Source organism: Passer montanus, unplaced genomic scaffold, assembly GCF_014805655.1.
Source record: "Passer montanus isolate IOZ18808 unplaced genomic scaffold, ASM1480565v1 scaffold147, whole genome shotgun sequence".
Taxonomy (NCBI): domain Eukaryota; kingdom Metazoa; phylum Chordata; class Aves; order Passeriformes; family Passeridae; genus Passer; species Passer montanus.
In genome coordinates this window covers 1,057,041-1,083,910 of record NW_024361718.1, presented here as the reverse complement: position 1 = coordinate 1,083,910, position 26,870 = coordinate 1,057,041, and the positions used below count along the sequence as shown (strand labels likewise).

General features: G+C 41.5%; 1 protein-coding gene across 3 annotated transcripts in view; it reads left to right on the top strand.

Moving 5' to 3' along the window:
• IARS1 (isoleucyl-tRNA synthetase 1) overlaps positions 1–26,870 on the top strand; it is a 94,866-nt gene that overhangs the window by 53,334 nt on the left and 14,662 nt on the right. For all 3 annotated transcript variants that reach the window (XM_039700990.1, XM_039700988.1, XM_039700989.1), the window contains 14 exons: positions 335–529; positions 5,353–5,439; positions 6,114–6,197; positions 9,535–9,682; positions 12,384–12,504; positions 16,327–16,418; positions 16,755–16,832; positions 17,218–17,339; positions 19,932–20,034; positions 20,152–20,235; positions 24,046–24,220; positions 25,138–25,241; positions 25,519–25,614; positions 26,401–26,577. In XM_039700990.1, the coding sequence (XP_039556924.1) occupies positions 335–529; positions 5,353–5,439; positions 6,114–6,197; positions 9,535–9,682; positions 12,384–12,504; positions 16,327–16,418; positions 16,755–16,832; positions 17,218–17,339; positions 19,932–20,034; positions 20,152–20,235; positions 24,046–24,220; positions 25,138–25,241; positions 25,519–25,614; positions 26,401–26,577 (1,666 nt within the window). The remainder of the gene's footprint in view (positions 1–334; positions 530–5,352; positions 5,440–6,113; positions 6,198–9,534; positions 9,683–12,383; positions 12,505–16,326; positions 16,419–16,754; positions 16,833–17,217; positions 17,340–19,931; positions 20,035–20,151; positions 20,236–24,045; positions 24,221–25,137; positions 25,242–25,518; positions 25,615–26,400; positions 26,578–26,870) is intronic.

Below are 26,870 nucleotides of genomic sequence, written 5' to 3'. Positions count from 1 at the left end.
TTGCATGGGGCACTTGGGAATAGAAAAGCTTGTAGCTGGGGGGCTGTGACCACTGAATTGTCAAGAAAGCAATAATCTCCAGCAATAAATGGCACAGAAGAGCTGACTGGCAGACTTCGGGAGGGGCCAGGGTTGGCTGATACAACCCCCAAGGGTATAAAAGGAGAAGCATCCATCTTGCAGACGAGCCAGCCGTGTGGTAGGCAGCCACGAGGGCAGCACCCAAGCCTGCTTTTCCTTACTTAGTGCTTTTGTTGTATTTTTGTTAAGGTTTGATAAGCCTTACAGATTTGTAAAGCGGTGGTTTCTCCCCCCGGGGGTGTTTGTCATGCAGCATTGACCATCTGAGCATCCCGTCGCGCTGCGGGAAGGGTGCGCTGCGCCGCGTGCCCGAGGTGTTCGACTGCTGGTTCGAGAGCGGCAGCATGCCCTACGCCCAGGTGCACTACCCCTTCCAGAACAGGAGGGAGCTCGAGGACGCCTTCCCCGCCGACTTCATCGCCGAGGGCATCGACCAGACGCGAGGATGGTAATTTCCTGCCACTTGCTGTGTCAGGTGGCTTGGTTTGAAAAGACAGGTGGCTGTTAAGGAAGGCAGGAGACTCCCCTGAAATGGAAAACGTGAACCCCCTTCCTCTGAATTATTATAATTTTTAAATTAAGGGGCTCTCAGGCAAAGATATGGGAATAGAAATAACAGTTCTTTATAAGGAAAATTAAAATAAAATGTAGTAATACAAAAAAACACTGCCAGTGTCAGAGCAGGACGTGACGCCCTGTGGGTCAGGGTGGTGGCACAGTCCCATTCCATGGTGGCTCAGCCCTCCTTGCAGTGCCAGCTGTGGTTCTGTTGGAACAGGGATCCTGCAGAAGGGAGGAGTTTTCCTCTGAAGGTCCAGTGTTGAGTGCCAGCCGTGGTTCTGTTGGAGCAGGGATCCTGCAGAAGGGTGGAGTTTTCCTCTGAAGGTCCAGTGCTAGTATAGATGGCCCTGCCATTCCTCTGGGAATGCAGTGGAGAAGAAAGCTGCTCCTCTGGAAGTGTAGTGGGAAAAGGCTGCTGTGGTGTCCCAAAATCTCCAATTCTGTCCAGGTAGGAATGCTTGGCTCCTCCCCTGGGCAGAGCATCTCCCAGTGGGATGATGTAATTTGATCAGCCATGCAGTGACACTCACTGGCCCGTGAACAGAAGAGATCTCCTGGAGGGAGGATTGGTTGTGGAAGAGATAAAGAAAACTGTCCAATTAGCAGAGGGTAACTGCCCCATCTCTAACAGATGGTAATTGAATACACACTCAGCTAAACCTGAGACATGAGGTTGTCGCCCTGTGTGTAAGACTTCAGTGCTTTATTACCTACTTTAATAATGAATACATTTATTTAACAGCATTTTATAATGCATTTACTTCAGTACTTTCACATCTTTAATGCTGTACAGATAATTTGACTGTTTCTGTACAGGTAAGTGTATAATTTGTTTTTTAAACTAAAACACAAGGTAGTTTAAAGCTTGATGACAAAAAAATTGTTGTAGAAATACAATATTAGCAAGAAAACTTCCCAGCTTTTATGGAAGACATGATTAGGTAATAGGGCACATCTTTGGCCTGGTAAGGAAAAATCTCAGCAGCTGAATGATCAGAGAACTTGAGTTATCTGCTGGAGACAGAGCTGCAGTTGAGTCACTTGAAATGGAAGTCAGTGTGTTGAGGATTTCAAGCCAATGTATATAGCCTGGTAATTTTTACCCCAAGATTAAACTTGAATTTTTGAGTTTTGGGTGAGTGCAGAAAAAAATTAAATCAAACCTTATGTTGTTAAGTTTATATATTTTGCAAAAAAGTAAAAGTTTTTAGCTGTAAACAACATCTGCTTCTTTCACTCTAGATAAATCCTTTTCAATCATCAGTGAAAAATTTTGTCTGCTTTTCTGTGGTTAATGTTCTCATACATACTTGTATGCCTACATACAGCTTAAGTTCTAGCATTGCAAAGTGTTTAGTCCATGTCTGAAGTTTGAGGTTGACTGTGAAAATTGACAGATGAAGATGAATTTTTGTGTTTTCTGGATTAGTGAGTTTGACTGTGTCCAAGCAGAACTTTTCCATCCAGTAACTTGAGGTATTAGAGCTAAATAAATTCCTCTGGAATACAGTTGGCACTTCCCCATGCCCATTCCTCTATCCCCACAACAAATCAAAGCAACCAAAGCAGGCAGGATGCCAAATACAACTAAATTTCGTGACTGTAGGGAAATGTCTTCATTTTTCAGCCCCTTAATTGTGATGCAAAAGATTGTCTAATACCTCAGTATACAGTCAAATACTGTTGGGTAGCAAAAGGAGAATGAAAAACTTAATTTTTCCTCTTTATTCTTTTTATCTGGAAAAAATTAGAAAACAGTGGCTTTTTTTTTGGGTTTTTTTTTTTTTAATGGAGGAACTTCAGGATGAAGACCTTTGGTGTGAGCCCTCAGACTTGTGTGCCATAGTCAGGGTGCAAGAGGAGGCTTTGCCTTTTCAGTCTGGGGCAGATTGCTGTTTGTTCTTAGCATGAGTTTAAGAGTTCCTGGGAGTCTTACCCAGAGCCAGGTGTGTTTCACCTGTTTGTGGTGGGAAATAAAACACTGCCTCAATTCCTACTGCTCCCACCTCTCCCAGGTTTTCAATGAGCTGGGGCTTTGCTACCAGCAAGTGTTGGATGATTTATAGTAGAGCACTTCTGATTTGTGAGAGGCAAGAGGAATTATGATGTGAGGTCTAAGAGAACAAGGAGCAGGTGAGTTCTGAAGTGCTGGGAACACAGGATGGGATTTGTATTTGGCACATCCTGTACAGAGTGTGAAGCTTGAGAATGGAGATTGGTTTTGTGTCAGGTCAGAGACTGCAGCTGCTGTGAAGTAAGGACAGGGAGGTGGGGAAGGGCTCAGGAGGTGCAGGTCTGGTGCCTTCTGGTTCATTCCACAGAAGAGGAGAAAAAATCAAGGGAGACAAGGGGAAAATTAATGTGACAAAGGTGATTGTCCAGGAAAGTTATATTTTTGATGACTTTCTGCATGGATAGAGGTACAGCTGAATTACATTTGTTAAAGCCACAGGACAAAATCTTACAGTAGTTGGGTTGCAAGGCTGGCAGTTCAGGCAGAGTGGTAGGAAAGGCTCTGCCTCTGTATAGAGAAATGCAGCAAGATTTGTGCTCGTGATCTGAATGTGGTGGCCCACAGGGAGTTCATAGCTGGAAGGTCTGGCATGAACCACAGGATCATGAATTTACCCACAGCTGTTCAAGAATAAAAGGAGAAAAGATTCCCTCCCTGTTTTCTCCTTGCTGGAAAGTAGAGCAAAGGAGTGAAGTTCTGTCCCTGTTATGGCTTTTTCACTGTTCTTGAGTGACAGTTATTTATCTGCAGGGACATACCTAGGAACAGTCTGAGATTTGGTGAATGGAAGGGGAATGAGCAGAGAAATTGAGGAAGTTTTCAGGAAACAAATGTGTCTGTGGACAAGATACTTCAAAAATAAGGTGCGGAAAGACACTGCTTTAAAATATTCAGAGTGAATGAGGTGAATTCTAAAAGCACAACCTGAGGAAGAATCAGAAGAGTTCCATCAGAATATGTGGATCACAGGTTTTCAGAGACAGTCTTGTAGCTGTCATCAACTAAGCCACCTCATGCTGAGACTCTTTGGTTTTTTCAACTTGAACATAAAATTTGTGATGTATCCTTGGATGCATTTTTTCAGTGCCCACAGTCTGCCTGTACAACTTTCCTCATACAAGGAATTAGGAATTCCTAAAGAACATTGAAATCTCTCCTAGCTGGTTCTGCTTTATGCTTTTTACCTGCAAATTCAGGTGCTCTAATAGGAGAATTTGTGACCAGTTTGCAGAAAGTGCTGGGAGTTTGTCAGTGAGGAACTTTTTAGTAAGTACAGAGGAAAAACTGTTGTGTTTGTAATGAACTTTCATCTCTGTAGGCTTGAGGTGCCAGTCACCTGAGTGAATAGTCAGATATTTGTGTTTGGGGTTTTCTTAAGAAAGTTTAAAATCAAGACAGGGATTTTGAATGCAAATGTTTGTGTGCAGGTAGAGGAGTATTGGTTAAAATTAATGAAATTAAACTGCAGTTTAATAAAGAGATTTTTCATCCTGCAGTGTGGATTGAGGTGATTTTGAGAGTTAGGGACCTGTCTGAGATAGGCATCAGAGTTGTCATGGAAGTCATTAATAAATGCACACAGCAACCTCTGCAGAGGACCCTCAAGTGTCAGCATAATGCTTTTGCAATTATAGGCTGCTTTTTGATAAAAAACAACTTTGGAACATACAGATGGATTTTTTCTCCCCCATGAAGTGTTTCTCCCCTAAATCTTCATGCAAATACATAGTTCTGAGACATAACCTCCTGTGCCTTATTATAGCTTTTTTATAATCACCTTCTCTTTGAAGGTTGCTAAGCAGTTGTCAGTGTGATGCCTGTTTTGAACCAGGAAAGCTGTGGCCCACCCTCCAGTTACTTTCTTAAAAGTAATTACCAACAGTGCAGTTCCAGCAGCTCACACAGCCCTCCTTTGGTGAAGGCTCTGGATACTGAGTGTGAAATTATCACATCATCCTGCACTTCCACTTAATTTCCCAGATATAATCATATATCAGCCTGTGAACAATAGGTGCCTGTGCTTGCTCCAGCACTGATTTCCAGAGTGTCCAAGTTTACAGAGTGATTGTAAACACATCAAATAGAATGGGGAAGAACCACTGCTGCCCTTTATTGGGGAAACATTCTCTTATTTTGTGGTGGTGGCTGATTTACGCAGGCAACCACAACCTCCTTCCAGTCAAACCTTTGGCAGGGCTGGAAGGAGGCTTCTCCCTTGGTAACTTGCTTTTATACTTTTGTACTATATTCCATTGTCTGGTAAGCTGAAGAACACACAATGAACACACAAACACACAAAAGTGTGCTGGTCCTGATCAATGCTCTGTTTAGTCCTGACTGGTCACAGGTTTGCAGTAAGCAAATAGGAAACTTGTTCAGGGGCAGAATTCCTTTTTTTCTGCTAAAGAGGGAAAATGCTGCAGTTTTCTTCCTCATGATCTTCCTAATGCTTCCTATTAGAATTTTTCTGCCTTCCTGGACTAGTAGATCCCAGCAAACAGCATGATATGCTTCAAATAGGAAGATCTACTTTCCATAAGCTCCTCTTCTGACTCTGCCACATAAATGTTCCCCAACTTTAAATTTATCTTTGCCAGAGGAAAGCAGCATAATGAAGCATTTATTTTGTAATGAAGACATGCAGGCTTCAGCTTGGTGTATTTATAAAGTCACATTTGTTTTGTCTCTTGTTTCAGGTTCTACACTTTGCTGGTGCTGTCCACTGCTCTTTTTGGGAGGCCTCCTTTCAAGAATGTCATTGTGAACGGCCTTGTCCTTGCCAGGTTGGTGTCAATCAGCTCCTTCCTGAGCAGGTTTTTAGTCAAAGAATTTTTCAGATAAGACCCGCAAATTGTAAATGGAATGTGAAATGGACTTGGGAGCTGTTAAGACTTGCCAGGGTGATATCTGTGCTGCAGGAGATAAGAGGCATCTGAGAGTGAGAGGCTCACACATCCCAGCATCTGCTGCACTGGGTTCTTTCCAGCAGGGCTAGTCCTGCCTGGAGAGAGAAAATGGATGACAAGAATAGGAAAGAAATTGTACCTGTTAGGTGAAGTAAAAGGGATGATAAATGTAGTTTTAGATGTAATTTAAAGTTAATTATATTTATTTCCCTTTATTTTCAAACGAAATTTAAAAAAAAAATAAATCAGTGGGCTGGAGGGATTGCTTCAAAACAAGTGCATCTTTCCTCTGCTTGGGTAGGAAGGACAGATTTCCTGCCTAGATTTGTATCTTAGGAGCCTCCTGGGTTGGCTTTTGGTTTTTTCAGTTATTTTTGTAGGTTCAACAGTCCTACAGAAACGATGTGCTCATATATATATATATATAATTGTGCCACCAGGAGCATACCAGGACAGAAAAATTGAGCTTGATTTGAAGGGCCTTTCTTCTTTATCCATATAAATAAGTGTTAAAAGCTGGGAATTGATGTCTACATTCTCCTATTTTCTAGTGATGGCCAGAAAATGAGCAAAAGGAAGAAGAATTATCCCGATCCGATGCACATTGTGAACAGCTACGGAGCTGATGCACTCAGGTGGGATTTCTCTGGTGGATGTTCTGTGGGATGTGTGGGCTCCCTGCTCATGGCAGATCCACACCAAGAGGCTGCTTGGGGGAGTTTGACAATTACAGCAGGAAGAAAGTTAATTTTAGAAGCTTCTAGACCACTGGGACAGAAGTAGCTGCAAGAGTGGATGACTCCAAAGAACTGGCAATGGATGCAGTGCATGTTTCCCTCCCTAAAGCCCAGGGGATCTGCTTCTTCCAGCACTGATAATCTGAGCTGAGCCAGTGAAAATGGGAATAAAATATTTGATAACAACATTACAAGGTCACTGTTAAATCATTGGCTTAGAGGATGGTCTGTGCATTATCCACAAAACATTTATTTCCTGTTTGCACTGTACATTTTTTAGAGAGAAAGTGCTTTGTGTTTGTGGATGTAAGTGCATCATTTGCACCTAATAGTAGTGGCACCACAAGAGCAGAAGGGGAGCAGTCTGATGTGTGTAGATAAATTGTCCTGGTCAAACAGAGATTAAACCCAGTTCAAGTGGTTCATTAAAATTACAGGAACACATGGAGTAATTACGCAGTCACTTGGTACTCTGACTTGGTGCACTGACTGCATGCATCAGGTGGTACCTCTTTCTCTAGAGCCCTGTAATTCTTGTGCATGTAACAAACCCTTCAACTCACACATTGTGTGTTACAGCTACACACAGAACTGATGGGCTGAATGGAAGCTGTTTGTTTGGGGAAGATGGTTGTTGCTTCTAGATAATTTAACAGAATCAATGTGAAGTTCTAATTACTTCAGGCTTTAGCATTTAAAAGACTTAGTACATGTTTACAATGGAGAGTTGCTCTTTACAAATAAACAAGGTGTGGTAGCAGGGTAGCGCTGAGCTGGTAGCTGCAATAATAAGAGTGAGAAGGGTTGGAGTTACTCATACTGGAGATTTTTAAATCACAGGTGATGTTTCTGTTGAAAAAAAAACAAACCAACCCTGCCTTTTTTATAAACAAACGAAAAAAATATCAAACACCAGAAGTTACACTTCTATTATTCATGGGGTTTTTTTTGAAATTTCTAAGAAGCTAATTCATTTTTCTGCCAGTGTACTCATTCTTTAATGTCACATTTATTTATACCTACACCCACACAGAGAGTAAAAAAGCATTGCAGCCTGGGCTCATTTCTGGAAGGAGCTCTGCAATTCAGTTCTCTGCCTTTTCTGAGGTGCTTGATGTTCTCTGTTTATAGCAAAAGCTACAAGTGAGGTTTTTTCCTTGGCACTGTTTCCCTGCAGAGTTACTTTAGGTTTTGCAGTACACAAATATATATGTATATTTTATCTCCAGCTTTGAAGTATTCTCAGCAGTAGCTTAATAAATAGATCAGTGGAAAATATAGATATAAGTTGGTGAAATGAATATGGAATTGAGCAGAAAGGTCAAACAGCAGAAATAACACCACAGTAAATTTTACAATCCAACTTGAGGCTTCATGAAATTTGAATCCTGAGTGAAATATGTTACAAGGGCCAAAACAGTTACATTTCAATATTGCTGAGACCTGGGCTGGTGACCTGTCCAAGCTGAGCTACGTCAGAAAGAATTTGCTGGTCCTGGGATTTCCAGCCTTTGATTTCCTCTGTCCTGGGGTGAGGATTGCTGTTAGAAGGGAGGAGTTGCATCCTCCTCTCAACCTGGTCTTCAAATGCAGGAGAAATAATGCAACAAGCTGCTGGTTTAGAGAGATGAAGAGGAGATAATTCACTTTTTTCTCGTGCATTGTCAGCAAACTCAGTAACACTGGCTTGATCTGAGGAAGGTTTTCTTTTCTGCCCAGTGGGTAACTGAATGGCTGTAACTAAACTGATGGAACTCTGGTTTTCTTGTGGCCCTTATTTTTCTGTTCATACAATAAAAGTGTCTTTGAATTGGAGTATTTGAGGGAATTGCTCTTCTTGTAACATTTACATATTATAAGACAGAGTAGGGCTGCTTTATTAAAACAAACAAAACCCCCCCAAAAAACAATAATACCAGCAAACTATGGCACATAAATAATTGTGGTAGAAGGAAAGTGCGGTTTAAGGATAGACCTAAATTCTAGTTTCATTTAAGGACTTACTAGTTCATTGCCATTAATTGTTCTGTGCCAGTTTGTAATTTGAATTCAGGTATGAATTCACTTGGGTGATCTTTGGGGTCCATTCCCACCCAAGCCATTCTATGAATCTGTGCTTAAAATTTGTGGTTAGGGTTGGGTTTTTTTTTTTTGTTTTGTTTTTTGGTGGTTTTTTTTTTTAATCCAGTGCTGTAAAAGCCCATTTCTGTCTTGCATTACTGTCTGTTTATTCTGGCAGCTCTATTTTTATTTATTGGTTTTAATGCAAGAAGCCCTCCCTCCTGAAGAATTTATGCTCTCGTATTCTTGAATGTGCTGTGTCAAATATCATTAAGATTTTAAAGCCTCTTAAAGGAAGTGCCTGTAAAGTTATATTAGTTTAGAGTCATGATTTTAAAAGTTTAAAAATGTGAGAAAATGGATTAATAAATTTGGATTGAAAAATGCCATAATCTTTAAAATGAAAAAATGTTTGGTTTGGTTTTCATATTTGGAAAATTAAATGAAGTGTATCTAAATCAAGTTTGTATTCAAGTGTTTTTGACACCTGAGTAAGGCCTGGTTTCTCTTTGAGTTAACTTGATAAATTCCAGTTTATTTCTGAAGACAGAATGTTTATTTGGGGAAGAAGGTGGGATTTTTTTTTTAACACAGAGACAGCAAAGAAGCTGAGGGACATTTCTGTCCCTTGTATAAGTAGTTGGTGTCACCTGGATCCTCTGCTTTGGTCCCTCCAAGCTGCCTCTGGATGCAATACATTTTGTATTGTAGGAGGTACATCCTTTGTTCCCTTCTGGGGCTGTCTTTCTTGAAAATGCTGATTTCTGCTCTTTCCCTTGGATTTGCCTGGTTTGTTTTGCTCCTTAGTTTTGCCAAGGCTTTTTATAATTGAGGAGGTGAACAAGATTGAGTAGAAAGATACTGGGTAGTGGTTAAGGAATTAAAAATATTGCCAAAACAACAGGTACAATCCTAAAGATGAACCAAGCAACCTCTGCTTGTTTTACACCGTGATGGCATCTGAGCATGTGTTAGCACAGAGAGTGAAAAAGAAAATTTCAATCCAAATTCTGTGTGCAGCACCTTAGAAAAACTCCTGGAGCAGTTACTAGTGAATGGTTTTATGTTCAGTTTGTTACATGCCTACAGTACAGTTGTCTTTTCAGTTTTTCGTGTGAAACCCTATCAGTGTGTGCAGTTTTAACCTTTGAAGTATTGCGCTCTTATTTTGCAGGTTGTACCTGATCAATTCTCCCGTGGTAAGAGCAGAAAACCTGAGGTTTAAGGAGGAGGGGGTGAGGGATATCCTGAAGGATGTGTTCCTGCCCTGGTACAACGCCTATCGCTTCCTGGTGCAGAATGTTCAGATCCTGCAGCACAAGGTACAGCTCTGGGGGGCCCAGGGCAGGGGACTCTGCTCCTTCAGGGTTCCAGGGAATCACCTTGTAGGGAAATTCAGTTTGGAAGGGAGGTCTGGACTCTGGAGGTCATCTGGTCTTTGCTCCTTGGTCTAAGTTAGATAAGGCTGTATATTATACTTGCTCTTAATTTATTTGCTGCTTGTACTATGCTTTGTAAAGTTGTAATCATCTGCATCTTTCTCTTCTTGACCAAAATCAAATTGAAAGGGGGAGAGGAAGGTGAGGGACTGCCAAGACATGACAGCTTTCATTTCTCAGATTAGAGTGCAGTTGAGTCCCTTTTATTTCACATCTGTGGGATGCTGCTGCTGCTTTCAGACGTGTGAAATTGGAGTTCCAGACCTGGTGTTTGTGGGGTCAGGACACACAGAGCAATTACCTGCTGCTCCTCACCCCCTGGGAACACCAGTTAAAGCCACGTGTGCTGGTGGGGATCCTTCTGAGATGTCCCTGCTGAACCTGGCTGGGTTTTCCTGGTGGTGTTTCCAGAGCAGCTGGAGGCAGCAGTTCCCACTGATCCTGCTTTAGTGCTGCTGCTTCTTCCTTGCTGTTCCTCTGTGTGGTGTGGCCAGCACAGCCCCTCTCCAGGAGGATCTGTCATTTGGGCTGCAAGTTCCTCTGCACTGAGAGCAGTGCTCAGCACCACACACACAGCAGAACTGCAAATCAGTCAGCAAAGTTATTTGCAGTAGTGGCTGCTGTGACAGTTTCTTGAGCTAACTCATTTACAGGAACTTTAATTATGAATCTGCATTAAAATGCTTAACTTGGGAATACTCAGTCCTGAATACATTAGCCACAGCAAGGAGATTGTCTTCTGTAACATGACAGTAATTTTTAAAAAAGTTATATTTAAATGCAACTTAGAAAAAAGATTCAGAAATGGAATGGGAAGAAAGGCAAATCACAAAAGCAATAATACTTTAGACTTGTAGATTACATTTGAAGTCTGCTAAAAATGCTAGATGAGTGACAGGAGTTTCTACACTTTCAGTGTGAAAGCAATATTAAAATTTCTTTCTTATAGTAGTTTTTCATTAAAATTGAAGATTTGATGTGTATTTTGTATAATTTTTATTGAAACCAATTTTAATCTTTCAGCTGAAATTATTGACAGCAGGTTTAGTGCAGACTTTTATGGGAGAGTGGGAGCTAAATGAGAAGTTCAAACCTTGTGCTACAAGTGCAGTTGTAGTGGCAGCCTGGTCACTGTGGAGAGCTGTCATTTGACTCAATAATGGCAGCTGAATTCAGAAATCAGTACAGTAAACAGCTGACTTAAACAATTGACTTTATCTGTTTTAGCAACCTCTTTGGGGAAGAAAGTTTGCTGACTCCAGATCCTAATATCCAACAAATCTTATTTTTAGGACCCCTAGACAGCATTCATCAGACAAACTTAGGTGTTACCCCCCAAAATACACTTGTTTATCCTGGGTGACCTTTGAATTGTCTAAAGTGAACTTTATAGCTTTTTGCTGTGATCCCATTAAATCTTGCAGTGTCAGCTCAAGTGGGGATGGAAGACCCCAGTGGAAAATCCAGGTGGTTGAGGAGATAGGTTTGGTAATTCAGTAGATGAATTTTTTCTTTCTAAATAGTGAAATCCTTCCTGTGCACCATATTAGGCAAAAGAATGTGCTATTGGATGTGATAAAGCTTAAATCAGATTTCATGCCCAGGTTAAGCAACTTCTTCATTGTGTTCTGCTTCCTGCAAGAGTGCAAGTAAAATCCCAGTGTCCTGGATCAGGTATAATAATGATTTAATGCTTATTGTAATTCTCCCTTTAATTGTAGTTGGTTAATGACTGCTGACCTCACACAGGGATTGTTCCTCATCTGCATTTCTTTCCTATGAATCTTCTTCTTTGTACTGTGAAAGTGGATCTGTAGTGTCTGGGTTTAATAATCCAAACAGATTTTCATTTGGACTCTTAGGGAAGGGAAAATCTAAAGGCTTTTAAAACCAGCTATTAAATACTGTTTGTAAACTTAAAAAAACAAACAAACAAACAAAAAACCCAACAAAAACACCAAAACCTGTTACCAGCCTGTTGTAAGAATGTGGGAAAGAGTCAGACATGGTCTTGCAAGGCCCTGCAGAACCAGCAAAGTGTTGCCATTTCTCAGATGGCTGCAAACATCAGTGCTCTGGAAAGCAGCAGATATGCACTGTGTGCATGTTGGATGCTAAAAATTCCACCTGCTTTTTCAGGTTAATTCATCTTTGTTTCAATGTGTTGAGATTGTCCCATGTTCTTAAAGTAATGGTCTTGTTTCTAGGCCTGCTCTTCAGCTAGAATCCATCTGCACAGTGAATGCCTTAGAAATGCCTCAGACCCTCCTGGATGAAGGAGCTGTGTAAATTCCAGCTTGTGTCTGGAGGCTGGGGAAGGGATTGGTGCTGCTTTTTATCTGCTTTAACAGGCCCAAATCAGCAGCCTCCTTTGCAGTTAAAGGTGGTGGAGAGGCAGCAGTGAGACAGGTTTTCCACAGCTCCTTCTCTTACATACCTGTGTTTGGAATTTCATGTTTGCTGCTGGGAAACCAGTGCTGCTCAGGGAAGATGCCAAAATAGTGGTAGCTGACAGGTAATTGGATACAGAAGTTTGATTATATACCCTGATGACTTGGAAATCTGCTTTGTGTTTTGATGATAGGATGAGGGAAGAGAATTCCTTTACAATGAGAACACAGTTAAGGAGAGCAATAACATCATGGATAAATGGATTCTTTCTTTCACCCAGTCCCTCATCCAGTTCTTCAAAGCTGAAATGGCAGGTATGCATTTTTGCTCAGGGGGTCTGGGGGTGTTTCATGTTTGATTGCAGAACTTGCCTTTCCATACAGAGATTCCCAAATTCTGTGAGAGACTTTGATAAAAGGAAGGAAATCTTTAACCAGCTACCATAATCCATGGAATGCTTCTTTCATGGGTGTTAAGTCAGATTTTGCTATGCTTGTTCATGAGGTTTCAAAAAGTGATGAGGCTTTTTTTGTCACAGCTAATCCTGTGAGCTCAGTGATGGAGCTTGTTGCTGTAACAACGTCTGCAGTGCTTGGAGCAATTAATAATATTATAATAGTCACTGAAAGACAGCAGTGAAAAGGAAGCCAAATAGAATTTGGAGGAGCTGTAAAAAAGGGATAAAATGGGCAGTGCTCAAGTCAGCTAAATAAAATAATTTTGATGGATACATGAGCACTGGCAATAAATTTTTCCCTGGTTTAGTTCCATGGAGAGGGATTTTCTGGAATCATGCTATGGGAGTGTGTGCAGCAGAGTGGATGATATTAGGATAGCTGTAAGAAGATACTGTCCAGGTTTTTCTCCTGCATGATTCTTTTTCATCATTCCATAACCTCTTCATACTTAGATTACATTGGAGCACTTAATTGCAAAGAAGAGATGCTGCAAGAACCCCCTTAAGTAGTTGATAAACTTGCAGATGGGATTTGAAGAGGTTTTGGTGCATTTGAGGGCTCTAGAAGCCCAGATATTGGAAAGAAGGTGGCTTTGACCATTGTCACTCCTGTTCATGAATAAACAAATAACCCCCCTCCATGCCTGTGATCTTAAGTTGCCCCCAGAAGAATTTTCAGCAGCCTTGGGCTTGGGAAGGAAGGTGACAAGTGGGATAGCAGGTAATAAGGAAATAGCTGAATGGCAGATGTCGGTGCAGCAGAACACAGGACAATCCTGCACTGCATTCCTCTCTTGCTTTCCCCCCTGACTGGTGTGATGGTCACTCTCACCAAGAGCAGGGAGTTAGTTTGTCTGGCTCTGACAGGTGGACCAGGTCATTTGGCACCAGCAGAATTCACTGAGCTCGTCTAAGAACATTTCATTAAAGGAAGAAGGAATCCTCAAGCTACCCAACCTAGCAATATGATAAAAGCTGGCTCTCATTGATGAAAATGTGGCTTCTTCCTGCAAGTTGTTGTCCTTGAAATTTGATGGTGGTTTGTGTTGAGTTTCATGTGTTGCCAAGCAGAAATAAGCAGAGCCTAGGCAAGTTTATGTGCTGCTTGTGAAGAGGAAAATACTCTGAAGGACAGCAGAAAATTAATTTGCGAGTTTGTGAACCTGGGATCTTGGATTAGTGCATGGTTTAAACAGAAATATTTGTAGGAAGGTGAATATGGGAGTAGAAACTTGAATTATCTGCTCTGGACTTCTGAGAGGAAGATGAAGCTGACAAAAGGGGATGTGTCAGTGACCATCTTTACAAACTAAGAAGATCCTTCCAAGCAGGAGAAGAGAGTTCCTGTTGGAAAATGACAATGCAAAGACTTGCAAGGCAGTAGTGTTGGTGGGAAATACTGTTGTCTTGTGTTAGATGAAGATAACATCATGTGCTCATCGAATGAGTGGCAGTCTCATGTGGAAGGGATTAATAAACAGAATTTTTCAATTTATTTTTCTGCATAAACTCTGGATTCAGTCAGGCGGATCTTAATGAGATGAAGTGAATTTGTGTACTGTGACATGATACTCTAATCTCTTTTGCAAACTTATTTTGGGATTTTTTTTTTTGGAAAATATTTTCTACTTTGTTTCACTTCAAGTAGGAAAAATGTTAGGAAGAGACAAGGGAAGATTATAATGGTGACTGATACTATCAAATACTCAATAAAGGAGATAAATAAAATTATAAATTCCTGCAGCTGGAGGTCATGGGGTGTAAGAACACACGGGTTTGAAACTGGCAGTGCTGAGGAGACCCCAGTGACCAGGGAAATGCTGCAGCTGGCTCTGCTTCTTCCATTTCATCCAGTGTCTTTTAGAGTGGAGCTGAACTTTACACCCAGCTCCTGCCTCTGGAAAAATGTTTCCATTAAGCCCAAGTTATGGTAATTCTGCCCCAGTTTCTGCTGGCACTTGGAGAGGTGGCAGTGTCAGCCCAGGTGGGGTCAGTGTGGGATTGACCTCACTGCATGGGCTGAGGGGCAGGGAAGGGGTTCAGCTTCTGCCCCCTCCAACTCTGGGGTGCTTGGGGGAGCCTGGAAAAACTCCAGAGAGGGGGAAGAGCTCTCTGCTACTCCTGCATGGGGAGAGTTTTGCCTTCCAGGAGTGGGTGCAGCTGGAGAAGAGGAAGCCCAGCCCCATTCTAAATATTCCTGGAAAATGGCACAAGTTATATTGTGTTGAAACCTGATGTGTTTCAGGGATGTTAAAATTCTGTATTAAAAAGCTGGAGAAGAGGAGGCCCATCCCCATTCCCAGTATTCAAGGAAAATGCCACAGGTTACATTGTGTAGAAACCTGATGTTTCAGGGGTGTTAAAGTTCTGTATTAAAAATCAATAAGCCTTATTAGGCTTTTATTTTCTACTAAAGTTCCCAATACAAGCACTTATTTTGGTAAAACATCTTTTCTCCTAATGACTGAAATGAAAAGAAGTGTGTAGTGTCTCCATGTACGTCCATGGCCTTTTCCTGAGTCACAAAAAAGCAGATTTCACAATTTAGTCACAGCTGTTGAGAACAGAAATGCATTTTTCCAGGCTAATACTGTATTTGTTGTTAAAGATACACTGTCCCTGAAGGGTGGGTTTTTTGATTATTTAAAATTTTGTTTATAACAGGTCTCCCAACTAAATAATGCATAGCTAGAGGAAAGGTTAGGATTTTTTAGAAATACAAGTTCTCCTATAAATAATGTCTTCCCCACCATGGTGTGAATCTTCTGGGCATTTCCTTTTTAGGTTTAAATCCCCATTCTTTGCCTTTAAAAACACTTCTGCTCTACAAAACACAGTGAAAAGTGTGGTGGAGCTTTTAAAGCCAAGATCCATTCTACTCAGTAGCTGGTTGATTAATGAAACTTCTTCAGAATGGAGCTCAAGAAGCTCTTGGCTTTTAGGGAAGTTAAATACAAGTTTTTGTTTAGCAAATTGAGTCCTGTGTAAGGTCTGTCCCCCTTATCCCCCAGTTTTCTCAGGAACAGCTGAAATTTGTTTCTCTGTTGCATAGTGATGTTGGGAATGACCTTGGTACTGGCAGCTTTCCATGATTTCACTTACACAGAACTTGAAAATACTGTTTATCTCTTACTTCATCAGTCTTGCTGCTACTTCACATTTTAGCTTACCCTGTTGCTTAGAAAACTAGTGAATAACTGTAATTAATTCAGGGAGACTTGGTTGAAGTAGGTGTCTCATTTTAAATCTGCTGAGCAAAAGGAGGAAGCATTGGCAGTAATTAAGAAAATTTCTTTTTTTGGTTCTGCAATAATTTCTATTCAAGTTGCAGTGCCTTGGCTGTGTTTGCAGCATGTGCAAATGGAGGATTTGCCCAATCCCTTGCCATTAATAGTCTCTTATCCACTATCCTCTTTACCAGTCAGATAAAAGCATAAGGCTCCCATAATGTCTGTTTGTGTGGGATTAGGGAAGCAGTTTGGGAGGGGGAATGTGTTTGTCTTGAGCATGAGAGCGATGCTGTGCATATTCAAAATACAGCTGTAAAATGATCAATATTTAGTCACTTTTTGGAGCTTTCTGCTGTGTTTAACACCAGGGCTGTGAAGGATGATGTGGTTTCTAAGTGAGGAGCTTGCAGAGGGCAGATTTGACATGCAGGACCCATTTTCCCTTGCAGCTTACAGGCTGTACACGGTGGTGCCCCGGCTGGTGAAGTTTGTGGATGTTCTGACCAACTGGTACGTCAGAATGAACCGCAGGAGGCTCAAGGTAGGGATCAGCTGCTGCACTCCTGCCCTGGCAGCAAAGTCCTGGCAGTCCCTGGCAATGGCATTCATGGCAGCTCCACACAACATCTTGGCTTTAAATGCTGTCACTTTCTGCCTGAGAGTGGCACAAAAATTAAATGTTCTCTCCCCTCTCTGCTTGGTGGGGAAAACCAACCAAAATGCCCAATAATTCTTTTGCGCTTTGCTGAGTGGAATTGACCAAAGGTCATAAAGTTTGGAAAACAAGTGTCTTGTATTATGGTAAACTTTTGAAGCCTGTTGAAGAGCATTTCCTGATCCTAAACTGGCTCTTTTTCCTGGTGAATTCTTCATTTAGGGCGAGAATGGGACTGAGGACTGCATTATGGCCTTGGAAACTTTGTTTAGTGTCTTATTCTCCATGTGCAGACTCATGGTAAGGGAATTACGCCCCACCCTCAATAACACTAAAGCAGTTAATACAAAATCATCTTTGTGTAGCACAGTCCATTTTCCATCTTTCCCTTTGATTTGCTTATCTGGCCCATGGTAGTAAACAGAAGGCCTGTATCACTTTATTGATAAGGACACTTCATAATTTCTTCCCTGATGCCCAAAAATAACATTTAAATATCAGGCAGGAGGTGAATAAGTAGTCTGAATTCCATTATTTATTTCAGTCTGCATTTTGAATAACATCCCAGTTGCAGACACTGTGTAAGCATTGTTTTTGCTGAACTGCCCTTATGTAATTCATGGTATTACTGATTGATAATGTCCAAGCAATAAAGGAAAGCTGGTGATTGAATGCAACATTACAGGCACCATATACTCCATTTATCACTGAGCTGATGTACCAGAATCTGAAAACACTCATTGATCCAGCCTCGGTCCAGGAGAAGAACACTGAGAGCATTCACTACCTCATGCTCCCCCAAGTCAGGTAAGAGGCAGCTCTTAAGGGCAAAATTGGGGTTTGGTTGTTTATTGGGGGATTTTTGTTCATTTTTGGTTTTTGTTTTTGTTTTTTTTTTATTTTTAATTTCACTTGTGTTTAAAACTGCATAACAAGAAACCAGACTGCTTTAATAATGTAAATATTCCTTTGTCTCTGAAAATCTTTAGGATGCTAGTGAACGTGTTCTTTTCTATGAGCACAGAATGTTTATATTTTGATTAAGAACTGATCAATTTTAGTCTCTTTGCTGTAGAACATTTCCCTTGCAGTACACTTCACACTCCACCCTCAATTTTAGCTGAGAATTTTCCCTCCATATTTAGGCAGTAGATTTGTGTTAGCTTAAAGGACTGGAGATAGGAAGGAAAGCAATTAGGAGGAATGCATGTTCCCAATTCATAATATTTTCTTATGGTGGGCAGTAATATCCTTTTTTACTTCTCAGAGTGTTTGTTGGCTTAAAGCTGTAGTGCCTAACTGTGAAAGGCCCTGAAGGATCAGAGAGATCACTGGTATTGCAGTGGATTTAGTTCCTGCAGCGCTGTCTGCTCTGGGTATCCAAAAATAAGAGAAAAAACTTCCCTTCAGTGTTGCGGCTCAGTGTGAAAACCCTCAAGGACAGGAGACCTGACCTTGATACTTTACAGTTTAAAAATTTAAGCCTTCTCTAATGGTGTATCTTTTTATGGCTGCTGCATGCTTTGAGGAGGGTGTATGGTCTTTGTGAGAGCTTTAATAGTGAGAGTTATTGCAACAGGGAGCTGGAGATTGACATAATGATGGTGCTGATTTTCTGTTCCCTGGGCAAGTGCTGTGAAGAATATGTAATCAAGGAATGCCACCCTCATCACGGAGCTGCCAGGATTAGGTTTGGGCTCCCGTGGAAGGGAGTCAGGGAAGGATGGGGAGCTGTTTGCAAGGGCTCAGTTCAGGCATGGGCGTAGCACGAGCATTTAAAAGTGGCTTAGTCACTCTTCACTGCAGTTAATGCTGACTTGCTGCTGCATCATGCAAATGTGGGATGTATTTGAGGCTTGCACCACTTTTCTCTGTATTGCATTTTGTTTGGGTTTTGGTCTGTTACTAGTCTGTGGAATTTATTGGATCCCTGTATATCAGTTGTTCCTTTGTACCATAGAAAAAAGCCTTTTCAAATCCAGAGTATTGTTGGAGTTTCACCTGGAGTTGCAAAGCACTTCACTGCATTTACTTTGAAAGTTTTCTGACACAGCATAAGGACAATATTGTCAATTAATAGGAAGAGAGATTTTTGGATGCAGTTAGAGAAAATACCACTTTCCCAGTATGGGGAGTGCAGATAAGGCTGAAGGACTTGGCCACTTCCACAGCTGAGCTTGACTCAACACCTGTGTTAAGACCCCACTGAGGTCATGCTTGGTTGCTCAGTGTCTGAACACAGATGGGTTGCGTTAAATTTTGTGGATTTGCATTCAGTCTTTGAAAAATACTCTCTGTATTTTTAACAAAATGTTGTGGCTCTGCAATCTTGTTCAGTGATACTGAAACAGTGTCACATAATCCTGTAAGAAGCTTTCTGGGAACAAAATATTCCATCTTGTAATTTCCACGTTTCCAAGTTGTTGGAGGATCATCCTCAAGGACTGGCTTTTGGAAGAACAAAAGCTTCAAAAGAGGTAGAACCAACTCAAAGCCTTAATGTTGCAATGGGCATATTTCAGCTTTAAGTTTTGCTTCACCAGCTCTGTTTTTCTGGCCAGTCCTTACTGGAATTGTGCTTTTCATCCCAGTACTTCTGCTCCTTAGATTACAGCAAGTATCTGTGTTCATTTAATTTTATTCATATCTGTCTTTTTAACCAATACCTCTGTTCTTGCTTTGATACCTGAGTGGTTTTAAAGGAGCTGCCCAATTAGTGCATCTACTCAACAAATCAGGAGAAACACATTTTCAGAACATTTCACTGCTTGTACATTTGAATCAGGATGTAAATGTCAATTGCCACCCAAAAAAGGCCAAAAATTCAACCCCAATCCTCTTTCCACCCCACCCCCCAAAAAAACCCCTAAAAGGCAAAAAAAACCCCAACCCTGCCTAGCCTCAAAATGGAAGGATGTTAAAATTATTGAGCCCAGAAAGATATTAAAACTCTAAAACATGAATCTCAAATATCTGCAGTTTCTGGAAGAGGGGATAAATTGAGATCCAGTGGATTGTTGTTACAGGGAATTCATTGTTGCTATAAGTACCCTATTTATAATATCTTTCTGCATCTTCTTATGATATTATTAATGTAAATTGTATTTTTTATTGGCTATTACTAGAATAGGTTGTATGACTCAATCCTCTGCACCTTGTGAGAGGTGCTAACAAAAGAGGTAAAAATAGCTCTGCTATTTGTTTTCAGCAAGTTATTTCCTCCTCATCTTCTCCACAAATAGAGAGGAAAAGCCTGTTTGTTCATTTTTCAAATTGCCCCAACCAGGGCATAATTGAGCCTGTTGCAGGAAATGTCAGAAAAGGGGGTAAAATGTTTTCCATCTGCTCAAAGAGATGTGATGAAAATGCAGCAATTATAATGTTTCCTTTCTAATCTAGGGAGGATCTCATCGACAAAAAAATTGAAAGTGCCGTTTCTTGTTTGCAGTCTGTGATTGAGCTGGGGCGAGTGATCAGAGACAGAAAAACCATCCCAGTCAAGGTTAGAACTCCTCACATCTCCTGTCATGCCTTGGGAATGTGTAACAGCTTTGTAACTCTGGGATGAACCTGGGGAAACTGAATAGTTAAGTTTCTGTTTTTTTTTTTTTCCCCCCAGTACCCTTTGAAAGAAGTAGTAGTTATCCACCAGGATCCAGAGGCTCTGGAAAACATCAGGTCTTTAGAGAAGTATGTACTCGAGGTAAGAACATCATGTTTAAGGGGATTGTGTCTGTTGGTTCCCTGAACAACCTCCCCTGTTGACCATATTGACAACTCAAAGGTGAAATGAATTTCCAGGAGAGCTGCAATGAAAGGGGTGTCAGTGGGTCATGTTCCAAAGGCAGTTTAGTGTTGAGAAACACTTAATCCTACAAACTGACCACACTGGACTGAGAGGCTGTTAGAATCTGACCTGTTTGCATTCTCTAAAGCCATGAAATCCATCTTCAAGGATCAGTGGCACCAAATTAGTGTTCTGTTCCCACTGAGCACTGGCAGTACAGGATCTGAGGGGGTTTTCCCTTGTGCAGAAATGGTGTGTCCATTTCTGTGCCTGTTCATTATCCTGTGCCTGTTCTTGGCAGCTTAAGGATCCCTTCTTCCCTTCAGTGAAGCATCTGTAGCAGCACATTTGCTCATGTGCCTAAAATATGCCATCCTGTTATGGTTGAAGTTGCCATTGTCAAGGTCAGCTGCTTTACCTTGGCAAAGAGAAGAAAAATGTGCATCTTCCCGAAGAGGATCAGCTCATCTCACTTGTCTTGCTGAGGGCAGCCATGTCAGTCAGGGAATTCAGGAGATGAAGCACAGGAGGGACTCTGAAACTTGTGGTACATGTAATTCCAGCAATTTAACCTTTCCCAAGCCTAAATACACATCTGTGAAAATATCTAAAAATTCTGCTGGGGGAATGAGCACTGGCTCAGGAAGTCACAGCTCAGTGCACAGGACGTCTACATCAGTGCTGTATCTGCTTGCTTTTAGTTACTGTGGGAGTTAAATGCCTAAGAATTATTCACTAGAGGAATTTTAATTTAAAAAATAGTAATTGATTTGCAAGTGGGACTGTAAAGCTTTTCTGTCATGTTAACTAATTGATTATTGCTCTTAGACTTGGCAGTTATGATCCCTCGCTTCAGAATTGCTGTTATTATTAATTATAATAATTTCAATATCTGAGTCTCTTCAACAGCAGAATTCTGTGAAATTTAGGCTAATGTCTGTCCTATTTTTTGGATCTGAAAAATGGATTTTAAATTTTAGAGAATCCAGTTTTAAGGAAGATGAGGTTTGCTTCCTCAAATTACTTCCAAAAGAGTAGTTGCAAGAATTTGTTGTCAGTTTCTACAGCTAATGAAAGGTAACAAAAGAAGCTAACAATTTTTAAATTATTACATAATTGGATTGTACATTAGTATGTTTTGATTTGTATTCCTTTGCTACTGCAGACAAAAGTGTCTCTTCTGGAGAGATGAGTTAAAACAAACTCAGATGCCTTTGTGGAAGCACAGACACAAAGTACTGTCTATTGTCCTGGTTTTATTATGTGTCTTAAAATTCAACAAGCTGCTGCTGGAGCTTAGTGTGTGTTTTATTGTACTGCATGGCAATCAATCCTGTTGTTTACTGGATGGTGCAGAGCTAAAGAGGTCAGTGATTACAGCCAGGCTGGGCAGCATTGCTTGGGCTGCATTTGCAGCTTTGTTCATCAACCTCCTGCCTATTCAGAGCTTTAGAACCTTCAGTGATTGCCAGGAGTAAATTTGCAGATGCCAGAGGTAATGGGTAAGGAGAATTACACCATTTAATTTCGTGTAGTTGCTGACAAAAGAATGGGAAAAATATACTTGTCAATTCCTCAGAAATTTCATTCATCGCTTTTGCAGAAGGAGCTGTAGTCTTTGATCTGCAGTGCTCCTCTCTCATCTTCAGAACACAGCAAGTCATTTAAATAAATGGATTTTAATATTAGAACTTGCCAGATTATAGAGTTGTCATGCAAAAATAGCCAAGCTCACAAAATGAAATAAACCCAGAAGGCTTTTAGCAACTGGACACAGTTGCATTTTATTCATTTCTATTTGAGGCCTTTTGCAAGCCTGGGTCAGGACTTTTCTTCCCAGCTGCTTCCAGGGAAAGATTTTCTTTGTGTAAATTTGACTCTGTGCGCAGTCAGAATCTTGTTTCCATCCAACCTTTGTATTTCCTCCAACCCCCAGCCCTGTGCAGGGCTGCTGTAAAACAGAAAATTGACTTCTCCATCAAACCCAGGCACCGAGCCTGTGACAGGGCTGAATTATCTGACAGGAGCTGTGGCTGGGGGGCCCAGCAGTTTTTCATTTCTTATACTGTTACATAATGACTACTTATTTTTCTTTTTAGGCTGCCTGCTTAGAGAGCCCAGCCCAGCTGAAGCACAGCATTTCTGACATTTCTGTCTCTGTTCTGAGGACTGGGCATAGCTGGGGTACATGGCACCAGCTAAAGGCTCTTGTATGTTCAGGCATTCCATGTTCAGCTCTTCAGCTGGTCATGGGAAGGGCTGGTTGCCTCAGTCTGTCCCCACGAGACTTGAAAGATGTGTTAAGGAGCTAATTTTGAGTAATTAGGAAGATAAAATTAAGAATTATTTTAAGTCAGAGCTCGGAGACTGGTGTAAACAGACCTAAGATACAGATTTGCCTGTTTTTCTAAGACTCATTCTGGGTTTTTAAATGGATAATGTGTACGAAAGAATGATTTCCTAATCTAATTAGTACAGAAAACTTGTCCTGATGGGGTTGGCTTCTCTGATTTATCTAATCAGACCCAAAGTAATTTTTCAATTTGTGCTATTTTTTGGATTATTATTTCTTTTCCCCCACGAGGTTGTCATTTACAACACATGGGCTCATTTCCAGCAGCACCCCATTGAAACTGAATTTCTGAAGTGCGTAATTTTCATTAGATTTCCTAAAAGATGTATTAAATAAAATTAGATTCAGTTGTGTTCTTGGCTCCTCATGTCAGTAGGACTTCCTAGGGAATTAGGCTGCAGCTCAGAGGTTGTATTTAAGCATTATTTCTCAATCCAAATGTTTGGCTACTTGCTAGTCTGTCATGCTGATGCTGCCATTTACTTCTGCTTCCTAAATGCCTTGGAGCAGCTTGTTTGCCAAGTGCACCTGGTGATGCTGTAGGATGGTGATAGGAGCTCTCACCACCATCCAGTGGGCATTAAACACCAAATGCTCCAAGTATTGGACAGCCTGGCAGACAGAACCTGCAGTGAAATGTACGTGCAGGTCTGTGCCTCATGTTTTCCAACCCCAGCCATATTCCCCTTCAGCTCTCTTTTCTCCAAAGAGTTCCAGCCTTGTCTTCCCTCATATGAAAACAACGTGTCCTCTCAATCAGTTGTGTAAAACTTCCCACAGCATCACTATGTTCCCTTTAGATATGGGAACAAAATCCACATGTGCAACTCAGAAAAATGGGCACACACCTTCCTGCAGTGTCTGGGGCCCCTCCTAAGGTCCATGCAGGTTTTAGAAAGCTGTGTTGGCTGCAGGACACAGCCAGAAGCTGTGGTTTTCTGTGCAGTGAGGAGCTGGCATGAAAAGGTAAGAGGGACACAAAATGAGGCCATTTTGTACAACCTCAGCTGCAAAATGGTTGGTTATGATTTCCTGGCTCTGTGTGTTCTGAAAGGACTGTTCCAGTAGAATTTTCTTGCCTGAGCTCTGCCAGGCTGTTGGCTCCACCACTGCACACAGAGGGAAGGGGTTTAGGTCTTGGGCAGCTGTGAGGGGGAAATCAAAAGGGCTGATTTGAGGGGAGAGCTGCCTGCTAATAACAAAGAACACCCTGGAGGCTGAGGGTGGGCATGGGCTCTGCTGCTGAAGGTGGGCTCAGGGCTGGGTTTGTTTGCTCTCCCAGTGACTTGGTCCACAAACAAAGAGAGACAAACCTTGCACCTTGACGCGTGCCACGTCCTGCCGCTGAGCTGCTGTGCTGTGTGTCCCTGCAGGAGCTGAACGTGCGGGCGCTGACGCTGTCGGCAGACAAGGGCAGGTACGGCGTGCGGCTGCGGGCCGAGCCCGAGCACACCGTGCTGGGCCGCCGCCTCAAGGGCGCCTTCAAGCCCCTCATGGCTGCCATCAAGGAGCTCAGCAGCGAGCAGCTGGAGAGGTTCCAGGAGACAGGTCTGTAGTGGGACAGACCCCTCAAGGGTGGCAGGGTGTCCTTCTGTGGGCTCAGGGGAGCTTAAGGCCTGCTTGCCTCTTCTTATCCCTCTTCAGCTGTTACAGGAAGGAAATTTGAGTTTATTATTTCTGGGGTTTTTTGGCAAGAAAAGTTTAGAAATGGTCATGGACACTGAGTTTGAACTGTTCTGTTAAACTGTTCCTTCCTGTCAGAGGAGGTTTAGGGTTGATAATAGGAAAAAGTTCTTCCCCAGAGCACTGTCCGTACTACCTAGGTTCCTCAGGGAATGGTCACATCCCTGGGGCTGCCAGAGCTCCAGGAGAGTTTGGACAGCGCTGCCAGGGATGCACAGGGTGGGATTGTAGGAGTGTCTGTGAAGGATTTGGACCCATTGATCCCTGTGAGTTCCTTCCAGCTCAGGATGTTCTCTGATTTTAAGTGCTACTGTAAAGCCAAGATGAAGCAGAGAATAAGCTTTCTGTGAGACTGAATCAGATTGGAACTGAGTATTTGGGCAGTAGCTTTTATTCTAAAAGCATTCCTTTGATTCTGCACTTACAAGTGGGTGTGAATTTTGCAGCTATATATGTTTAGCAAACTGCTTAAATAGAAATTTGGAGTTGGTGGAGTATACAGGTTATTTTTAAGTTTTATTCCATTCAGATGGTTCCACACAAACAGTTGCTGAAGTGCCTGTGTTTTAGTGAGCTCTGCTGCCTGGAGAAGTTCTTGTGTGAAAAACAGAAATGTGGGATAATTCACTGCTGTATACCAGTGGTTAACTGCTGTTTGACTGCATTGCCAATATATGCATTGCACGTGTTTGAAGACTGATACTTGGTTAAAGCTTTCTGAATTTAAAATTGGGGGTTTCACTTGGATGGTAAGAGATGCTCTCAATCTGCCAACCCTGCAGGCAGCATTGTTGTGGAAGGACATGAACTCCATGGGGAAGATCTCCGTCTCATGTATCAGATGACAGAGGGATCTTCTCAGTTTGAGGCACACTCTGATGCTCAGGTATTTTATTGGTTGTTTCCTCTTTCTTTTTTTTGATTAAGGGGGTAGTTCCTCAGGAAGCAGTCAGAAAATGTTGAGGTAAAAGCTGTCTTGGGTTTGTTAGTTCAGGTAGTTCAGCACATTGCAGGAGCGTGTCAATCCTGGAGGTGTTCAATGCTCTCTCCATTGTATTTTGTATGTGAGGAGCTCTCTAAAGGCATCCTGAGCTCCTGACTGTGTTACTTCCACCTTGTTTCCAGTTTGTCACTGTTCATCATTGTTTTGTGCATTTGCTCAGGTTTTGGTGCTGCTGGATGTGACCCCAGACCAGTCCATGGTGGATGAAGGAGTGGCCCGGGAAGTGATCAATCGCATCCAGAAGCTTCGCAAGAAGGTGGGCAGTCAGTGGGGTGGGACAGGGCATTTCCATTCCCTTTCCAGTACTCTGGGCAATGTGCAGAGACTGCATTTTTAATTAAACAGGAAGCCCTGTGTCATTTACTCCTCATGTATGGCTTTCTGATTGGATTGCCTTGCAAGAGCTGTAAAGGACGTGTAGAGAAAATTTTCATGGGACGTGTTATTTTGGAAAAGATCAGTGCAGTTAAGGCTGCATAAATCACAGACTCATAGAAAAGTGTGGGTTGGAAAGGACCTTTCTTCAGCATAAGACTGAAAAACTGCAAATTTTTACCAAAACGGATATTTTTTACATATATGTATTAAAAAAAAAAATCTGTGTAGATTTTACACACATATATATATATCCACATACACACCTATGTAGTGTTTTTTAGAATATATATACATATCCACACCTATGTAGCTTTATATATTTTAATGGTTTTTACATATATAAAACTTTATTTCTGTATAAAATATAACCAGGAAGGATTGTGGCCATGAAAACTCTCCCATGTGTTACTGGATTTAAATTCAGTTCTGTAATGACATAAAGCCATGATTTATTTTCACTATAATGAATATCAATATACTTAGTCTTGACTGAACTCCCATGTTTTAAGGTTCTTGGTGTTTTTGTAGAAGGATTGTTTTCTTCTAAGTCTTTTGTGGAAGCTTTTAACAACTGCTTAATAATTACCTTTTTTTTTAAATTGGCAAGTATTGCTCTCTTGGTGTGTGGTTTTGCTGTCAGTAATGGTGTCTGTGTGTCCTGCAGAGGAACCTGGTGCCCACAGATGAGATCACAGTGTACTACAGGGCCCTGCCAGAGGGGGAATACCTGGACACTGTCATCCAGCAGCACGCTGAGTTCATTTTTGCCACAATAAAGGCAGACCTGAAGCCTTACCCGGTGCCTACCTCAAAGGAAGTTCTCATCCAGGAAACAACCCAAGTAAGGAGGAAAAGCATTGCTTGCGTAGTTCATATTATTTGCTTTTAACCCAACAAGCTGCTCCAATTAAAGAATAATGGTGTCAATATTTATTTGTGGCATAGATCAGATATTATTTTCTATTTATAACTTTCTGTATTAGTCTTTCTTGGTTTATAAAAGAAAGGAGTTGGGTTCTGTATGCATGGTGATTTTGAAAATCAAGCTGCTTGGATACCAAAGTAAATAACTGAGGCAGTTGTTTGTCTGAGCTTAATACACAGTTATTTGTACTTGGATTAGTGTGTTGTTTG